Source organism: Larus michahellis, chromosome 13 (assembly GCF_964199755.1).
Source record: "Larus michahellis chromosome 13, bLarMic1.1, whole genome shotgun sequence".
NCBI lineage: Eukaryota > Metazoa > Chordata > Aves > Charadriiformes > Laridae > Larus > Larus michahellis.
Genome location: NC_133908.1, coordinates 5,675,556 through 5,695,943, shown reverse-complemented (window position 1 = coordinate 5,695,943; position 20,388 = coordinate 5,675,556). Strand labels below are relative to the sequence as shown.

The window sequence follows — 20,388 nt, the reverse complement described above, 5'->3', positions numbered from 1 at the left end:
TTGATAAATCAAAATGAGGAAGTCTGACTCATCTACCTTTTCATTTTCCTCTGCTTCTGGACATGGGAGCCTACTGTTTGCCTGAACACGGATCTGGAACTCACTGGTCTCTTCTGAGTGATATACTCAGGATTCCAGCAGAAAATCAACCACACTGAAATACTGGATAATTTTCTGGTAGGTTTGTGAGTCTTATGTTTTTAGCAAAGGGCCCGAAGAACAGTAGAGCTGGCACAAGTAATGAGGTAGAAGCATGCAGCAGGGGTAGCAGTACTTGACTGAAGAGTTGAACAAGCAGGAGGGAGAGAATGAGACCTCCCTTTCTTCCTAAGTGGCGATCTCACAGACAATCTCAGCAGGCTTATATAATTTAATATATGCATTCAATATGCATTTCCTCAAGTGCATGTAATTCTGTTTTCCATATTCTATGCTGTTAAAAAAAAAAAAAAAGAAAAAACCACACACAGAATCACTTTATCAAGGTGAGGGATCTTAAAATGAAAGGATTTAGTAGGAATGCGTTATTTAATTTATAAAATAACAAGGCTATAATTTGGACTTTTATTTCATCTCTGTATAAATAAATATTAAACTGAGAGTATCATGGTTATTGGATCTTTTGGTCTAACTTCCATGTATCACAACAATGGTCATTTCCGTCTATTGGGTTTTCCCTATCCTAAGCCTAGTCATTTGTAGCTGTCAATGGCTGTTTGACTAAACTCTGTCTTCCAGAAAAGTTGTTTCAACTGGTTCAGCCTCCTACCTAAAAAAATAGAATTTAACAAAAAGCCAGTTCAAGTTGGTATTTATCTGACTTAGCTTCTAGCCATTTGTTCATATTTTGCATTTCCCCATTACGTTATTTAATTATTGAGCATTTTTTGCTCCTTCAGGTACTTATATACTAAGCAGGTACTTCACAATCTTTTTAGCTAAACAAAACGAATTAACCTTTTGAAACCTTTTTAAATGCTGTAAGTCTCAGTCTGGATTTCTGGATAGCAATGACAGCCAGACGCTCTGCAGAACACTGCCTCCAGGACATTTTAGGCACAGCCACACTGCATTTAGTTTTGTCAGCCTTTGATGTTATTTTTTTTAACATATCTGTAACCTCCTTTATTAACCTCTCACATTTCCAATTCATTTTGATTGTTTTCCTTTTTCCATGTATGGGTTGTTGGGTTTTTATTTATTGATTTCTAATTACTGCTTTCATTTGATCTATGAAGAACAGCAAAGGCACAATGCAAGCTGCTATTAGAGCCATCCCTCTCTGTATCACTGCCAGGAGAATTCATACTATTGGACTACACCTCATACTAAAAAGGCATTGTAAAAATCAGTCTACTCTGACAAGTCCAATGACATCCCCTAGCCAGTATTATCAGGGCACTACTGCGTAAACATTTATACCAATGGAACCGCAACTGATTTTGGCAAATGTTAACGGAAAGAAACTCATTGCTATGTCATAGCTGCAGTGAGAAAGCTCAGATTGCTAGAAACACTGGTAGCTTTGGCAGGACGCAGCTGAAGCAAAGCTTATTGTCGACTGATGTGACACTCCACTGTGCCATGTTGCCAGGGAAACAGCAGAAGAAGAGAACATAAGGTTGTTAAACTGGAGGGGTTCTAAAAAAAAATAAAATAAAAAATGCTCAGGGCCAGGCTGTCTTGAAGTAAATGTAGCATATGTATGACATACCATCATGTTATTCTATAAAATTAGTTTAGTCATAAGCTTTCTCCCCATAAATAATGGGCTGAAGGATTCTTGCTTCTAAAGATGCTACTTCTGTTACATGGATTTTATGGTAAATTGTGTTAAACTATTATCAATAATTTATTTCTACTGATGATAAATGGTTGGGGGTTGGTTCCTATTTGTAAAGTAAAATATGACCAATTGGTAAATAATGAGGAAAAGTACAGAGAGAATGACTGGACTGTGTATTTTGAAAGCAAGTTGTTTCAATCAGTTTAATAATGGAAAGAAAGGACAGTATCAAGATCAAATATCTAAAAAATAAGTGACAGGAGTTAAGAGAACTGAATTAATCGGAGTAGAGGAGTTATTCATCATTTGCTAATTTTGAAGTATAATGAGGGGACACTGTCATTGGTTGACAGGTTCAAAATTTAACTAAGCCTATTAATAGCTTCAAAAAAATGCATTTTGATCTTCAAAAATCTATCCCAAGAAACAGGCTTAAGTATTCGGTCTTGGCAGCACACAATAAAAATAAAAATAAAAAAAAAAAAAAAGAAAAATCCATGGCACATGTGTATACTGTCTCATCCACTACTTTTCATAAGGGAAGGGAAAAAAAAAAAACAACAAAAAAACCCAACAGCCATCCAAGACAAAGATCCATCTAACCCAAAATCCCATGTTTTACACTGGTTAATAGTAGGTAATTTGGGGAGGGGAAGAAAATCAAGATCTGGAGAAACACAAATACTTCCCAAGTATTTTATCCCTGCTTCTCAAGATCTGAACTCAGAACTTCCAAGTCAAAAGCACTATCGTGGCATATTTTACTTAATACATTTTTCTGTCAGCTTCCATTTCAGGACACAGTGTCTTTCTATATTCAGAGGTAGAAGAGCTATGTCTGATATCTCTGTTCTTCTAAGCTAGGGAGCCTTGTAAATTCACACATTAGGAGTAAGGCATGTGAATAAATTCCCATTAGGTGTGTTTTTTATGTTACCAAACAAAGCCAGCTGTCTCGTGAGTCAGTGAGGATTCTGGATACACTGAAACACAGGAATACATACTGAACAAGCTTTCTAACATCCTGGAGGGTTTTTAGATTGCCACCCCAACAGTATAGAAAGCTCAGGCGTGTGCCAAATTACACTTGTATTACTTGGGAGGGGAATTATAGAAGAATATATTTACCTAAAATATGGACTTGTAATAACAGAACAAAGTTCTGAAAAATCCACCAGCACCGGAACTCACTCTGAAGCTGTATTAACAGTAAGGATCCTCCTCCTTTGTTCCAGCATCTCTGCTAGTTTTTAAGGCTAATTAGAACCCACTACTTTCTCCAGGGTTGGCATACCACAGAGAGTTCTTACAGCTTTTATCTACTTTTATCTTCAGAACCGTTACAGAAATAACCCAAAGTAGCTGCTTTTCCATAACAAGATGGAATTTTTCTACCTTTTTTTTTTTTTTTGGTATTGACGTGTTCCTATTCCCGGTGATTATTAAGTAGACAATATATAGTATTATGAGAGATTATATCAACACTCTCTACTCACTCGATGGATTCTAGAAGTGTTCTGAACATAACCCTTGTTAGTCTATTCCTGGCATTGGGCTTCAGAGGGATCTTGGCTCCTTACAGTACAGTCAAGTGAACGTCCAAACCGCACATATACCATCAGTGTTTCTCGTAGTATGTCTTTTAAGAGTTATGTTTAATTTATTGTGAAGTTTGCATAAGAAGCCTACATATTTTATCAAACAGAAGTGACTTTCCAACCCAGTTGAGAGAGGCTGAGAAATTCAGTTCCTTTCCTTCACAAATGGATTCTTTATCAAATAGATGCCAGTTTATACCATCAACTTCTCTGCCCGTGAAACCAATATGGATAGGAGGTACTTTCTGCACATACTAAGTTAACTGGACAATGTCAGTGGCTTTGCTACTGACTTATTACAATTCTGCAAGTGCTTGTCAGATGTCTTGTGTCCATATATACTACTCTAGTGGCTAGTTTAAGACTGTAATTAGAAAGCAAGTTTTACCTACATACTAGATTGATAGGCATTACTAGAATTAGATTTGGGGTTTTGTTGTTGTTGGGGTTTTTTTCCTTCTTTTATAGTTTGAGGGATGGTAATGTTACTGAATAACTGAGATTTTTACTTAAGTTCTGTTTATTTATATGTCAGTACACGTCTCTCCACCTAAAGACTGTTCTGAGCCTGAAGTCTATAGGATATTTAGGAGTATTCTGCCACTCCTGATGTCTTTGTATTTTATTTACCTCTGTACTGCCATGCTCTGAATTAATTTAAAAAAATCACAGTAATACATCTTACCTAGTCTAGGAGTTTTGAATACAGCCAGTCACGGAGACCAAAAAAAGATAGTTATATCATCTTTCAGGCGTTTGTCATAGGGGGGATTTGAGCCATCCCCTGCAGTTACCTAGATACGCAGGAAAATTTAGTCATCTAATTCAGACGCAAGTCTGACAACCAAGATTGAATACCAAAGCAGATGAATACTACTCAGTAGGTCCATTGCAGGAATGCTGCAGTAATACAGCATTGCTTTCATGCCATATTTTTCCAAAATAAGTAAAAGTCTTCCTGTTGTTTTCTCTCTGAAATTTTTTGAATTAAGCCCACTGCTCTACAGTGATAAAAATACCAATTTATCTTCAGGTTTAAATAGAGCTTTGTCTTAGGAATTAGTCTATCGACATTAAATAGATAAGCTTCACAGCAAAGCTTCTCAGGCTTTTACAATTTGATACCAGCATCTTCATCCAATCAAACCATGTCATTAGAATGAGTCTATTTTTTATATTGCACAGTGTAAAGCATTATCATATTTGTGAACTTCTCTTTTTTTCAATTAAAGGAAGTAATTTAATAAATATATACAGGATAGTTTATGTATAAAGTTACTGTTAGTATCTGAAGTTAAATGGAATATAAACTTCAGGGTATGGCAACAAGTCCAAAATATAGAAAATTGCTGTCCCATGTGTTCTACATGTGGATATCCACATCAGAAGCATACAATTACAGTGAACGATGTAACCAAAAATTAACCTTCAGACTTGAAATAATATATAGTAAAAATAATTGCAAATTGGGAGTTGATTGATCATTCTCTTATGTATATTCATTATTTTACTGATATTTACATATTGTAGAAGATATATGCTTGGATACAAGTCTTCAGGCTGGAATCCTGATATATCACTATAGAAAATTAAACTTTGGTAAGGGAATATATATTACTTTCTTAAGTGAAAAAAGGCAAGGCTAGAATTTCATTTGCAGTGCTGAAAGATTACACACATGAATGCTGACATCATCTAGGCTTCGCTCCCACACAAAGTTCACGATGAAATATCTTGAAATGGAAAGGCTTCATAAAAAATGAGAGCACCTGAAAGGCTTAGGTCAATCTTTTTCGCAGATTCCCAAGAGGCTTAGTTTGTTAGAAAGACATTTGATGATACGTTTTTTTACCACTGATATAACAGGTGCTAAAAGGGCTATGTATAACATGTATCACAATTTCCCCTCTGTCCTGACTTATTAGTAATACTGCAGGAAAATAGCTGCATGCCAGAAAGGAGTTTTAATACACTGTACTCTCAAAAAGCAGAAGTATCAGGAAAGGCAAATAAGCTCCTTAAGTATTTGGTTTCAGGGGGAAAAAAAAGAGTTTACAATTTTGTTTACCTGATAAAAAATTTCCTGGCAGAAACAGGACTTCTGTTCAAAATTCATACAATTAGCATGTGACAGAGGGCTTTCCAGGTAAATTATTGTTAGGTAATTGAGAGGTTCCATAATGACCCCAGTGATTTGTTTTGCATGAGGCCCACTGCAGTCCAAACTGTTTGCTGCAGTATTTTGTCTTTTTCATCTGCATCTTCCTTTTAACAAGATGCTATACTAAAAAAAAAATAGCCTCAAAAAAGCCTAAAATTACATTTCTCCATTCACTTGCAATGGCTGTAAGAAAGAGAATAAAAATTATCTAAACCTTAAGTTACCTGCAAGTAGTTTTCCTTTAACATTCATATTGAAAAGCAGGCACGTACAACCTTTGCTTGGTATCTCCTGCACCAGGTGAATCTGCTGCAACTGCTGACCTCAGGAATTCTCAATCATACATTCATGTTTAAATCATTTCATTATTTACTTTATTATTCTATCTTTGAAGAATCTTTCTAATGGTCTAGAACCCTGTTGCAGCTACACACTGTAGAAGAAAACTGAAAAATACCCATCAGAATGTATAGCAGGTACGAAACACAAAACTGAGTGCATACAGATAGACATGGGGAGACTCAGAAAGAAACTGCAAGACTTCTTTTCAGGATGAGAGGCAGGAGGACTAACATGAGAGAGCAGATATTATTTAACATTCTCTAGCACACATTAATTTAAGGAGAAATTGAAATAAAAATGAGACACTTAGCATTAACAGGCAACTCTTCCTAAGTGCAGGATACAACATGTAAAAAGGCAAAAAAATTTTAAAAATCACTTGCTAATTTAACATTATCAAAGGCCAGAGATGACATCTTAATATGTAATAAAACATGGAATGGGCCCATCGGCTACTAAGGACCATGAAAACTAGGAGAAGTAATTTATTTGATATAATAGAGAATAAATCAGCCTGGGGATATAAAAACTTAAGGCAACCTTCTCAGAGTGCTGCTCAGGATTAATAATCTTACAATAAATCAGTAGCATTCCAAGGGTGTCGTACAAACCAGTTTTGCAACTGTGTCAAAAGAGAGGCAGCTGTTACCTAGGTGAGTCATACTAACTATGTGCATGGAAAGATAAAGCTATATTTATTACATGTTAGGCAGAAAAAAATGTCTAAAGCATTATGGAAATGAAAATAGCCACAGATCACATTTGCAGATAACCCTAGATAAGCAGGAAAAATATTCTAGAGAGTGACAGAGGAAGACGCACCAGGTAGAGGGGGGAAAAAAAAGTGAAGATTATAGTTCTCACTCTCTTGCTCTTTAGTAAGCAGCTAAATATCATATATTTTGAACAGATACGTCAAAATACTAGTTTGGACAGAAACTGTTAACTCAGGTGATTTTGTCTCTGCACATGGTGTCATCCAGAATAAATTGTAGCAGGAGTAAGACAAAGGCCCCAGAAAAATTCTGTCTTCCCCTTCTCTCATTTGTTTCCAGGCAGTATAAAGTTTAACTTTTTTTGTGTCTTAAAATTACTCACAAAGGAAAAATTGTCCAGGCAATTGATAGTTTGGACATTGTTTTTGTTCTCCTTTCTGCACGTTGGTGTCACTACAATACTCTCACCCTAAACTGACTTCACTTACAGCTATATTCAGGACCTACCAATATGCAGAGCTAGCTTATTTTTCCCTCAATTTTTACCATATCTGTCAATCATTATTTTAACGCATCTTAATAAAGACAGAGCTTATGCATAGCATTTATCCACTATTGTCAAGTATTTCTGAAAAGTTTCATCAAAATTCAGTTAGGTGAATGTTCTTGACCATAAACTTTTTTCCCTTGAAGAATCATAGAAAATGCATGCAAAAGGGATTCAACCATATAAGGCAAGCTTGTAAAACAAAGGGAATATTTTTGGAAACGATTTTGTAGTCTTGGTTCAAACCTAAGTATAATTGCTTCTCAAACTTACCACTTAGCTCCCTTCTAATAAGAAAAAATCTTTTTAAAGAAACCGTATTAGCAACCAAAAATACTGACAATGGATTTAAAAGTACAAATGAGTTGAAATAATTTCATGTCACTCTACCAGTAATGATAAAAGATTGTATGAAGTGATACTTAAAGAATCCCCTTCTACATGCATGGGATGCAAAGGGAATAGTTTCACCCATTTTCTTTGGTGGTGATCTTTTCTTATATGGGTTTGGAGGGAAGGAGTTGGTTGCAGAACCCAGAACTTGAACAGACAAGACTTTACTGAGAGGTATGGCAGTAAACACAAACAAGCAAACAACAAGCCAAGGGTGAGATTTCTGGGAAGTATTGCTCTACAGGTTTTGTCTGATACTTGTTTATTTTTGATTTGTGCATTTTTCATACAGCTGGGAAGGAAATATTAGCATCTTCCTTCAACTCTACCTCAGTGACTGCTGTCAAATTCCAGTACAATCTCTGGAAAATATGTCAGAAGTATCACCTATGGAATGCCTTTCTTTAACCACTTCCATCTCATGGAGTTTCTCCACTGCAATTACTATAAATTCCTATCACCAGAGCTGTGGAATCCGCTAGGTCACTTGACAATATTTTAATCTGTACCATGATTCTATGATAAGTGATACTGTATAAACAGCAGACTAGATAGAAGGCACTGAAGTTGTTTCAGGTACTGAAATAGTCCACCTTGCCTCAGGGATCTGGTGAATGGCACGTGTATGCATAATTTTGGGATTTTTATGCATAATGATGCATAATTTTTGGAAGGCTTTCACATTTAGGCATTAAAGCCATTGCAGTTATTCCAGTCATTACAAAATCATGACCATGTAGTTGGCATCTTTAAAGAGCACAGGAGCTCTCAATAAACAATTTTTAATGAAAAAATCAGGTATGCAACTATGTTGACATTACACAAGTCCAGTACAAAATAAACATAAGTGAAGAAGGTCACAGCCGGCCCCTTCTCCAGGACAGGGGAGTGGAGCTTTTCAGGGTAGAGAAAATTCACACCAGGGAGATCTGCACTGTGATAGACATGTTATGTAGAGCTTCAGTACTTCCATCCACTGAGTCTGTGGAGGAAATTCCCTTCTCCCAACCTGTTCCCCTACTTTACAATTTTAAAGAAGTCCATATGAGTTGGTAATCAGTTGTAAAGGTAATCAGTTTCAAGGGTTCTTTGAAATTACTATTTCAGGGCAAAAAGGGAAAAGGAAATAGACGGCTGCACATAAAGTGGTGTCACACCCATACAAGCACTAGAGGATGTCACACAGATGATACAGCTCTTACCCATACCTGTGCAGCATACTGCATTTGACTCAAGATATTCTGTAGAGAAACTTTAATATATATGTGTGTACTACACATCTATATTAAGGGACCATGCAGCCAAAACCATTTGTTGTTGGGGAGTGTGTCTGATAAGGAACAACAGTTAAGGCCGATTAGAATCCTTTTTCATAGAGGACTGCCAAAACCAGATCATTAAACCTGGCTGAAAGATCCCTTTCTGTAAACTTAATGAGATCCAGTTAGATTTGAAAAACCATATAAAAATTTATTGGAACAGTTTCCTCCCCGACAACACTTATGTAATGCACCTGCTGTAAAAGAACAAGGATTCCGGTGTTCTGGAGTACTCCAGGAACTGGTATTGGTGAACAACCTTTCCAAAATGTGGAAGATGTATAAGGGAGTACAAGAGAAGTAGAAGCAATTTAAGGTTAACTTTCTGATTTTACAGTATAGATTTTAATTCTTCCTGAAAGGCAGCTGTTTTCAAACATAAATACAGAATGTTTAGGAACCACTAGATGATAGAATCATTATGTGTTCCTACCTACGAACTCCCATCTCTTAAGCATCACGTTTTACAAGGCTGTCAAAAAATAAGTTCAAATAAAACCCTACAAAGGTTAACTCAGGCAAGCTGAATGTGGTAGCAAACACATAGTTGTGTATGCGTTCATATATTTTTCCATAGTTACTGTATTTGCGTGCTGTGAAAACCAAAAGCTAATAGCATTAGAGAGAATTAAACAGGAGTAGTTACACATTGAACAAGGCAAATCAGCCATATAAACAAAAACAGTCAAACAAAATTTTAAATTTAAAAGTTGCATACTAATTAAAAAACTATAACTGATTTTTTTTATTAATTTCATCCCAAATTCTGATTGAAAATCCTTGAAAAAAATGGGGAGAAAACTGTTACTTATTACTATTTTAGCTTCAAAATTTCCCAGGACATGCAAAACACGGTGTCCAAATTAACAGTCCCTGTACACCAGGATGTCACTACTGTCTGCCTTTTTAAGTGATGTTTGGAGTAACATTTAACCAGGTAAACATATAGCAAAAAGGCACAAAGACACAAAAATGTACTGTCATGCGAAGAGCAGCTCCATTTCCCCAAAGTAACATTAAATAAACAAATAAATAAATCCATCCAGTGCAGAAAACTATCCAAATAAAGGAATCGTAGCTTCCGGCTTTTTACTACAGATTAGCGGTGAGGGGAAGGAAATCACATTTGGGGCTGGGAGCTCAGGGATTACTGCCTTGGGAGGGTAGGGACATGGGGGATAAAAAAAGGCCAAACAGTGGGGATGAGGAAAGGAAGAGACGGAAAAAGAATGAGGAGCTGAAGGTGCACTTACTGTTTGGTTATCTTCATACAGCTTCAAGTCATATCCACTCAGCTCCACACAGAAAATTATTGCTGTAACCCCCTCGAAACAGTGGATCCATTTTTTGCGTTCAGATCTCTGTCCACCCACATCCACCATTTTGAAAGTCAGCTCTTTGAAGGTGAACTTATTTTCTACAATCCCTGTGGTCATGTCCCGAGAACGCAGAATATCTTCCACCGTAGGGATGTAGTCCAGTGCTGCAATTCTTTCTAGGTCATTTAAGTAGTACGCAGCATTATCCTCTAGGTGGTACTCATTGGAGCGGCAAAAACACTCCTGCACACCAGGGTCTGCCCAGAGCCATTTCATGACACCCAGAAGCTCTGGGGTAATCTCACCTTTGCTCTCAGCTGGGCCTGTCAGGGCAAAAAGCTGCACAGCATCATATGCTCTGTCAGGATTGTGAAATTCTATCTTAAGGGTGGCTAGAGCCCGAATGATACGTGTGAGGGAGTCAATTGCATTGTAGATAATCAGAGGTTTGTATTCTTTGCAAGCCTCCAAGTTAAAGCCACCACTGTGAATGATTTTCATCTGCTTTACAATAGTACTCTTCCCAGAATTGCTGGTACCCAGGAGAAGGAGCTTAATCTCTCTTCGTTGTCGCTGACTTTCAGAGCGCAGGTGGCGGTCAATCCTACGGGACCGCCGCGCTGCCTCTTTCTCCTCAGAGCTTTGCCGACATCCCATGGTATAGCAGGCAGTTACAGAAGGGAAAGGTTGGAGATTTTCTCACTCTGTTTGTCTCTGAAAAAGATCTGTGGTTTCAGTTCTCGTGCCAGGTACCTTCAACAAAAAAAAAAAAGTTGCTATCCAATACCTGACGATCCAAGATGCCTGTACCACCTAATTCAGTCCCAGCAGGGATGCAAACACATGTAGGTACGCAACCACAGAAATAGTCTCTTCAGTAGATCTCATGGCACTGCCCTTTCCAGTGCATAAACAGTGGCACATTCCTGTTAATGAAGGGACACTTCCCTTTGCCACAGTTCGACTAGATCTGTCAAATACTCTTTTCTGTTCTGCATAATTATTTTGCTGCCTTCTGTCCAAAGGTAAGGAGCCGCACTTTCACCTTCTCTGCTCTAGCCTTTGTCTTTTGTATTTTCTGGTTGCTGTGGTGATGCTGCTAGATAAAGCTGAAGCTCTTTTCAATGGTGCTGTACTTGTTTTGTTTCTCTTCCCCCACTTCTTCAGCTGATCCAGTTCAGCTCTGTAAATCTGTGCTTTCCACCTGCCAAACAATGAGAAGAGAAATGAATGAAATGAGAGACTCCGCTTCCTTGCTGCAAACCACTCACTTTCTCCTCCTCTTCTAGACTTCTAAACCTTCTATTACCCCAAACATAAGATACAGATGGAAAAATATGTAAAGAAAAGCAAAAATCTAAAACCCTTGCAAAAACGTAGGGACAGCTGAAGCTTGCAGACCTAAGAAAATGTGGTTTCTGAACAATAGTAAATCAAATCTCCCTTTCAGCCTTCTGCGTTTTATTATCTAAACCTACATGAAAACAAACAGTGCTGAGCTGTGCCCCAGTTTCTCCCTCAGCAAGAGCTTATGGCAGTGCTTTTCCTGCACAGTCCTGTTCTGACTGGTTTTCCTGAAGTAGAAAACGAAACAGACTCACAACTACTTTTCCCAGTCTCTCTATTTATATCAGTATCTTGTACTCAGACAGATGTCCTCCTGAATTTTCTTCCATCTTTTCTGTTTGCACTGAACATTTAAGTAACTAAATTAGGAAGCAAAAGGAGGTGATTAATTTTGTTTCATGATTTTGTAAAAGGGAGAGTTACTGATCTTTATGGAATACAGTAACACATCTTGGAGAACAGTACTGTTAAACATACTACCTGTATCCTGCTTAATCAATAAAGGGACGCGCTACTACAACTTTGTAAGCTTCTTTCCATGGCCAAGCTAAGTGTTATTAAGCCTCGTCTCTCCCATTTTTAATACAGAAAATTCTGAGATGCGGTAAAAGTGAACAGTGACAACAAGGCAAATGTTTCATAGAAAAAGCACAGGAAATACCATCCCAAGCAAGGGCTGACAGCTTTTCAGCTGCTGTTAGAGCAATTATTCTTTCCCAAATTAGGGGTTAAGCCTGCTAGTTGGAACTCTGCAGAAGGCAACAGCAGGAAGCAGTTACCTCTCACAGAGGGAAAACACATTACCAACAGCTGATTGGGGATAACTTGCCTCTTTTCTAGGAAAGGCTTGCTGCTCCCACTAAGCTCTGAGCACAGTGGGCAGTAGAATCGCAAATGTCATGGCTTCCTCATTGTGTGCTGGCCCCAGCCCACTTTGGTACCTATATTGCTGCCTCTTTACTTGTGTCTAGAGGGTCTTCGGTGAGTATTTTTACAAACTAAACTACATGCCACTGAGATACCCTCAGGGGTAGGCTTAAGAAAAATTTCAGAGCCTACTAAAGGAATACTACATTTTAATGAGACTAAGTCTCCCAAATTCCATTTTCGAAGTTGCCCTAGAAATCTTTGGAAGATTTTTCTGCATGAACTTTTCAGCATTTCAATCTAGAAGTGACAAAGCATTAAAATACACGTTGGAGAGGGTGATTCCACACTACTAGTGACAGAATGATCCCTCTGTAACAGGTTGCCCAGGGAAGTTGTTAATGGCCCATCCCTGGAGGTGTTCAAGGCCAGGTTGGATGGGACTTTGAGCAACCTGGTCTAGTGCAAGATGTCCCTGCCTATGGCAGGGCGGTTGGAATTAGGTGATCTTTAAGATCCCTTCCAACCCAAACCATTCTATGATCCGAGCCAGATGTTGAACCTCTAGCTTTTGTGAGAAGAGAAATTGAACTACAACCACTTGCAACCTCATGTACTTTGCTTTCTCTCTTTCTTAAGCATCACAGCAGAAATTTCAGTGAACAAAATACATTTCAGCACTAGATTTACCAATATGTATTTTTCCTCTCTCCACATCACCTACATCATAGGATAAGATTCACTTACATAGATATACAGCAGGATGGGTTGGGTCTAATTCCTACTTGGCCTCACAGCTCTGATTGAAAAATATGAACTTATATTTACATGACTTCTATTTTAGTGTGTAACTTGTATTTATTAATACATATACATTTAACAGTACGTGTTTTGTAAGATACTGTTTTATTGTTGAGGATTTCAGCTCTTGGTTTTTGTCTTGTCAAAAGTCATTATCAGCCAGGGATCTCAGTGAGATCTTGCTTTACCCTCCCATTAGCTGTCACCATAGTAGAAAATTAATTACAACAAATAATACTTTTAGCTAACCTTTAAATAACGTTAATTGAGATATAAGCATAAAAGCTTCGAGGCGGACACTTCATAGATATAGATAAGGACAATTACATCAGCTGCAGTACTGGAGAAGGGTTATATGGTTAAAATAAAGAATAAAGCTCAGTTTTCTGAGTTTCTTAGCATCTCACATTTATATGAAAGCAACGTCATTCTTAGAATATTTATTTGGAAGGGCAGAAGGAGGGAATAAATTATATATCTAGGATTTCATTCCTCAGGTGGTAGAAAGAAATATAATGATCTCAGACTTCTGTTCAGGCAAGAGGTATTACTAGTCTTCTGTTATTTGCACGTTCTTTGTCACAGCAGGCTATCCTAATCTTAGTTTCTGTATTTTGCATAGCCTTCTCTCTGAACATGTTTAAAGTCACTTACAGATCTCTTCTGATTTATGATGGGCTGACAAGTGGAAAGGTAGAGTCTATGTGTCTGCTTTCAGATCAAGTCCCCACTGGAATGCATCTCTGAGGTCTACAATTCTGTAACAGCATCTTGGCATTAGCCAGGTTCTTGCAACACACTGGATCCCTTTTCAGCAGTTTTCAATACATAAATGTGAAGGTATCTGGGAACGTGAAGCATGCATGTAGGGAAGGACAAACAGTTATGTCAATCATCATCAATCCCTAAACGTCGGAGAAAAAGGTATAGAGACTGGGCAGAGTCAATGGATGAGAGTTTTACGTATTTGTTCCTGAAGTTTCCTGGGATGTTCATCTGGGACAGTTGAGCTTGCAATCACTCACTCTTAAATACTTTTACTGATTCTATATTTATCTTTAAATCCCTTCCTAACTCTAACCCTGCTTAAGGGAGATACATAGTTGAACCAATGTAGACCTGGATACACGACTACTATGATGAATCAGTATAGGTCAGGATTGGTACCGCTGTATTGTGTATTATATTTTAGTTAGGAGAAGATGAGTAGATGATCGTTGCAAACAGTTGCAAAATTCCACAATTGGAACTCTGACCACAAAAAAAGCAAACACTGAAAAAAACAGTATATGAAAGTATACTAATTAAAATGTGCTTTGATATCCCGCTTGTTCCCATCTTTCCTTAGATTTCCAGAACACTGTTGACACACACATTTTCAGAACAGCAGCTTTTATTCAGTTCTGAAGATCTCCTATACAGTATTTCAACTTCCCCTCTTCTTCCTTGCTCCTGTTTAAACCTACCTTCTCGCGCATTCTTTTAATCTCCATGCTCTAACACCTGCCTGTAAATCCATCCCAAATCCACACGTATGAAATTGCAATAGGACAAGGGGTAACAGTTTTAAACTGAGATAGGGCAGATTTAGATGAGAAATCAGGAAGAAATTCTTTACTGTCAGGGTGGCAAGACACTGGCCCGGGTTGCCCAGAGAAGCTGTTGGACGGGGCTTTGAGCAACCTGGTCTAGTGGGAGGTGTCCCTGCCTGTGGCAGCAGGTTGGAGATAGATGATCTTTAAGGTACCTTCCAACCCAAACCACTCTATGATTCTACGATACATGTCAGTTCAGAGTGCTTATCTGTCGTATTTGCCTGTATAGACACAGTGTATGAGCAGGCTTGTAATTTAAGCATTTTGGGTACCTTAAATTTAAAGATGTCTGAATCCATTGCTCCAAATGCACGGTGCATTGCTATTACCTGGTCTAAAATTCTACAAAGGAGTCTTAAAATCAGCTCTATTTATCTTACTTCCCTTTGCACGTCAGAAGAACATTAGCACATGAAGACCATATTAATCAGCAGAAAATTAAAATAATAGCATACACATTATTAGAATGATAATCAGAACAACTTTACTTACTCTAATACATCAAAGATGAGGACAGGAGAAAGCTCCAAAATGAGGAGTTATGCTTTCTTCAAATAATTGGCTTTTTCTAATGGTCATAAAAGATGAAAAATAAGAGTTGCGGAAGCTGTTTCTTAATGAGTAACTTTCCAGCCACACAGAGAGAATGAAATTACTGTATTAGATATCAGGCCAAATTCTTGTTTTAATTATATAAAAATTAGAGTTGGCTCCATTAATCATGCTTATTCTGACATGTTTAGAACATTTAAAACTGTTTTTCCTTTAAGTCCTCATCATCGGAGGCTTCATTTTCACGTCATTAATAAGACCACTGGTCAAGTTCTTTGTGACATTTTCTACAAGTCTCTGTGATCAAAGATGAAAAATTTTGTAAGAAGCACATATGGGACTCCCTCTCCTGTCTTTATTGAAGTTTCATCCTGAAAAAAAGAGGCTTGCTAGAGATAAGAAGCAAGAGATATATGTTACTTCCATAATGCATCAGTAGTTATGATATATCTGGAGAATTTATGCCCATAAGATGAGCAGATCTTATTTAAACTTTATGTTATTGGCCTCAATGATCATTTATGACAGTTTGGTAGAAAGAGACTTTGAAGAAAAAAAAATTCTTTTCAGACAGCTTGTACGTTCTGCAGAGTATTTTCTATTGCATATTTCCACAACACATTCAGAAGCATCATTCATGTCCCACAGTGTTTTACATATCAGCTATTCTCCTTGCCATTCATTAATATGTTTAACACAGAAAAGGACAAGTAGCATCTCCTTATTGTAGGGAAGACTAGAAGTATGTAAACACTGCATAAATGAGTTTACGCTGTTGATTTTCCTTTTTTTTTGGCTTCTAGTCATTCCTAGTGCATGTATTGCGACGATATTTGGGTAACACTATTTCAAGTAGGAATACAATGAGGTGATTATATTACTGCTTTGTAAAGCAGAGTAGTAGATACCATTTCCAAATACTTTACTACAGTAAGAATGTTTGATGTATTTAAAGAAGTTTTCCCACATATATTGAAAAGCATGTTCATAGTCACTCCTTTTTCAAGTTCAGGAAAAGAATAACTTTACAAACTATTATGTTACTACATTTTACTGTCCTGACTACATAAACACCAACTTCCTCTCACCAGTTTTACTTTTTCTTGGAACACACTCAGAAAGTAAGGCAGTCTATAATTTGTTCTGTTTTTTTAGATCAGATTTCATATTAAAAAGGCAAGTGTTTCATGGCTGTAAGGTTCTAATTTGAGGAAAGTCTTTTCAGTTATTCTAATGGAAAGCCCTATTGCTTCCTTCCACTGTGCACATTTCTCTCTAAACTTTGTTTAAAAATAAATCTTATTCTATAAATGACCACGTTATACTGCATGTGTGCATGTAAACTAATACATCCGCCTTCTACAGACAATCGAAGCTGCTCAAAATGTTAAGAAAATGTAGTTGTCAAATCTGATGATATATACAGGCTATCTTGTCATGACTAAAATGGGTATTTCTTCCACAAGATAAAATTAACGTGCCCCAAATCCTGAGGTAACAGTGATAATCAAAGAAGTAATGCCAAAAAGTTCATTTTTGGAGTGGAAAGGATTCTTGAGCAAAATTCTGCACTGCTTTATTATATAAATCAGTTGAAGCCCGTTTAACTGAGCAGACTGTTTATTACTAGCACGTTCTTCTGTCCACGCTTTTATAGTCAATAAAACCAGTCATTATTTTTGGTTTCATATCTAGGCTTGCTCTTTGCCCCTACCTGTCACCTCTGTCTTGCTCAAACTGATCTGTGTGTTTGCAATCATAAACACTTATCCCTTTTCTCAGCATGTCCCCATGCAACAGGGGCGGGGAGGAAGGAGAATGACACTACAACAACCCAATTCAATTGTAAAAATTTCCCTAAGGGAAAATCCGAGCATTGTCTCTTGTTGCATTAGCTACTGGCATGTTATAATGGAATGCAGAGTTATAGAATCTGCCTTGAAAGATGTCCCCCCCACCCCCGCCAAGATTTTATTGAAAGGTGCTGGCTCCTAGGCTGAGAATAAAGCCAATTGCTGGGACTGTCACAGTCACTATAGAGACTGTGCATGCAGGAAGCTGCTAGCAGCAGCAATTTCAGCTGGCATTGTAGGCACAAAGCTGTATTCTCCCCCAAATGCAAGGTGTACCACTGATCTAATAATTTAGCTTCACCACCACCAGCCTGCACACACAGAGCTTTGGAAGCCTAATCTTATTCAGCTCTTTCCAGTATTTCCATCCTAGTAGCCAGATGATACATATAATTTTTCCCCAGTAGTACCTAATTTAAAAAAGTAACATGAAGTTCAAAAGGTTGCAGCAAACTTTCCACAGCAGTTTTAGCTATAGTTGCCAGCAGTCCTGGTTAACTCAGGACTGATACTCTACTCAGTGTTACAGAACATGTACTACCAGAGAAAGAAAACAAAACCTTACACAAGCTATACTTTCCCACCTTACCGGTTCTGATTGCTTCTTCTTTCTCTTTACTTATCTGAAAGTTCAGAGGCAGTGGACCTGCCTGTTTGAGCACTTACCCACGTAAAAGCAAACACAAGCAAATCTGGCAAGAAGTAGCACAGCACACATCTAAGACTTAACAAGTGTAAGCTAACCTAATGTCATCAGTTTCTAATGATTATACACATCCACAGAGGATTCCAGCACTTTAACAAAACCTTATTTTTGAAGGTTTTAACTTTCAATCACTTCTTACACCATTAACGAAAGAGAAGGCATGAGGGAGTATGATATATAAGGAAATACCCAAGGTGGCTTACTGAGGCAGAAGTCAAGTGTTCTATTAAGCATGCAACACTTTTTTTTTTTTTGAGAGGAACTGAGGCTAATAGGGAATGAGGAAATTGGTTCAGATTTTTGAATCCAGGCAAGCAGTCAGAAAGAGTCCCATACATACCTGCAGTATAAATGCAAGGTTGAAATAATTTCACAGAAGTCAGTTTACTGTTTAATGTATGGTGATTAAAGTGCGTTTATTACAGAATAAAGTTGTTTTAAAACTGGGGCCACAGACATTGCTACCGTTCTCTTTAGACAATCATTGAAATCTGAAAGAAGAGGAAGGAAAAAAGCAGACAGAGGAAGAAAAAGACCGGATGAATTTTTTTTTTAATGCCACCTCTTAGTTGATAGTACAACTTTTTGTTGCAGTTGGCTGACAATATTATTTATATTGCTGTTTTCCATTACTTAAAGCCTTGGGAAAGTACTTAGGTTGAAAATATCTCCATCAGATACCTATCTCTAAATAAATGTTTGGGGAAATTTTTCATAGAAAAAATCGCTTGGGCATTTCTGAACAGCGTGCTTCGGGAAAAATTAATTGTTTCATCCACACTAAAACACACTGAGAACTTTTCTTTAAAATCTTGCTATACCTCCAAACTTTGAGCCAAGAACATGAAATTCAACACAAGATGAGCTTTATGGTCTGGATGTGCATTTGCCATTCTCACAAAACAGGAACTTTAACTTAGAGACTTTCAAAAATTTTAGTTTTAGCTAGAGTACAAAAATATTCCATTTCAAGAAGCCACTTGCTAGGCAGGAGTAGGTGGACTTGCTGGTCTAGAGGCTTAAGACAAGGGAAAAGAAAAGGGAAAGAAAAGATTTTATATTAAGGAAAACCAGAAGCAAGATGTGTCCACTAGAACACCTGTCTCTCCAGAGCCAGAAGCATAAACCAAAGTTACAAACCTGATCATGAACTTTCTTCTTGTAAGTATTTGTGGAAATCCCTGATATTCTCTCTATCTTTCCACGTATAGGGCAGTGGTATCCACGAGCTAAGTATACAACCCAGTCAAAATTTAACATGTAGACTTGATCCAAATTTTAGGAAAATGTAAGAACCTAGAGTGAGAACAAAGTATACCTTGTAAACCAAGCATTCAGCCCCTGCTTTTATAAAGCTAGATTTTGATCTTTAGCTACTAGCATTGAAGTTTGCACCAGCTCAGCTAAGATACAGACCACAGTAGAATACAAGAACCTATTAGTTATTTTTCTTTTAACTATGCACACCCCACTTACTTCAGGAGGTTGGAACCATGAATCCTATGAAGCAGTAATATCTAAATACTTGGTAGGTATTTAAATCATGACCTGTTCTAGCAACATCCACAAACTGGTGTGAAACAGTGAGAAGAAGCCTCAGCACAACCAGTACATAATACTGACCGATTCTTGAGTAGAGCCAAACATACAACAGTTCTATTCTGAGTTGCGTTGCTGAAAATCCAGAGTAGTGTCAGTGACTGCATACAAAGTTGCCTGTGTTCCATAATGATTTAACTAAGACTAGAATCCCCCACAGCAGTCATTTTAGAGGTGACCTTTAGACTTCCATAAAGAATGTAATATTACAAGAATATTACAGTGGGTCTAACAGTGGGTGTGCAGAAAAATCCTGGCTGCTAGACAAGGGTGAGGAGAAACGACACACATAGCATCTGCTTTAGGGACATACAAACATCAGACTTATTTAAAAACTTGTAATAAAGCAACAAACAAAACGCAGTACCCACTCAGCGGGCACCTCAGGTGATGACAGTAGGGTAGGTTATGTCTTCATTAGAATTGCTGTTTAGCTTTTATCATCGGTGTTATCATAGTTCTTATGTGGGTGATTCATGAGCTTAGACTCACATACCACAGGGTCACTGTTTCACAGGCTTACCGAGCTTAAGGAGATGACTTTATTACATAAAAAAAAGCTAGTAAACAATAGGTTTGGTCATGAATACAGTGGCAAATTTCCTATCGTTCATTCAACCTTATTGCACACAATACCTTACGAAAGCATAAGGAAATTTTGGTAGTTATCATAGCAATGTCGCCTTGTAAAAGGAAGTTTCTCTTCCTATGCATAAAAGGTCACATAACAGAGCAAAAACATGCTTGCTTTAGACTGTTCCAGTGACAGGTATGACCTAATCAGAGGTCAAAATCAGAATCTTTGTAGTAAGAACCTGAGAGCTGGCATACACCTAACAGTGTCCTGAAGACAAGAAGTTTGTTTAATGTAAAGCCAGTAAAGACTC

General features: G+C 37.6%; 2 protein-coding genes across 2 annotated transcripts in view; one reads left to right on the top strand and one right to left on the bottom strand.

Moving 5' to 3' along the window:
* The window catches only part of RSPH14 (radial spoke head 14 homolog), a 98,409-nt gene that overhangs the window by 42,553 nt on the left and 35,468 nt on the right, over positions 1 to 20,388 (top strand). The gene's annotated exons all lie outside the window — the stretch shown is intronic.
* Positions 1 to 20,388, bottom strand: part of GNAZ (G protein subunit alpha z) — a 68,221-nt gene that overhangs the window by 31,672 nt on the left and 16,161 nt on the right. Inside the window, exon 2 of the mRNA XM_074606229.1 lies at positions 10,116 to 11,385. Within this exon, the coding sequence (XP_074462330.1) occupies positions 10,116 to 10,838 (723 nt within the window). The 5' untranslated portion in view covers positions 10,839 to 11,385. The remainder of the gene's footprint in view (positions 1 to 10,115; positions 11,386 to 20,388) is intronic.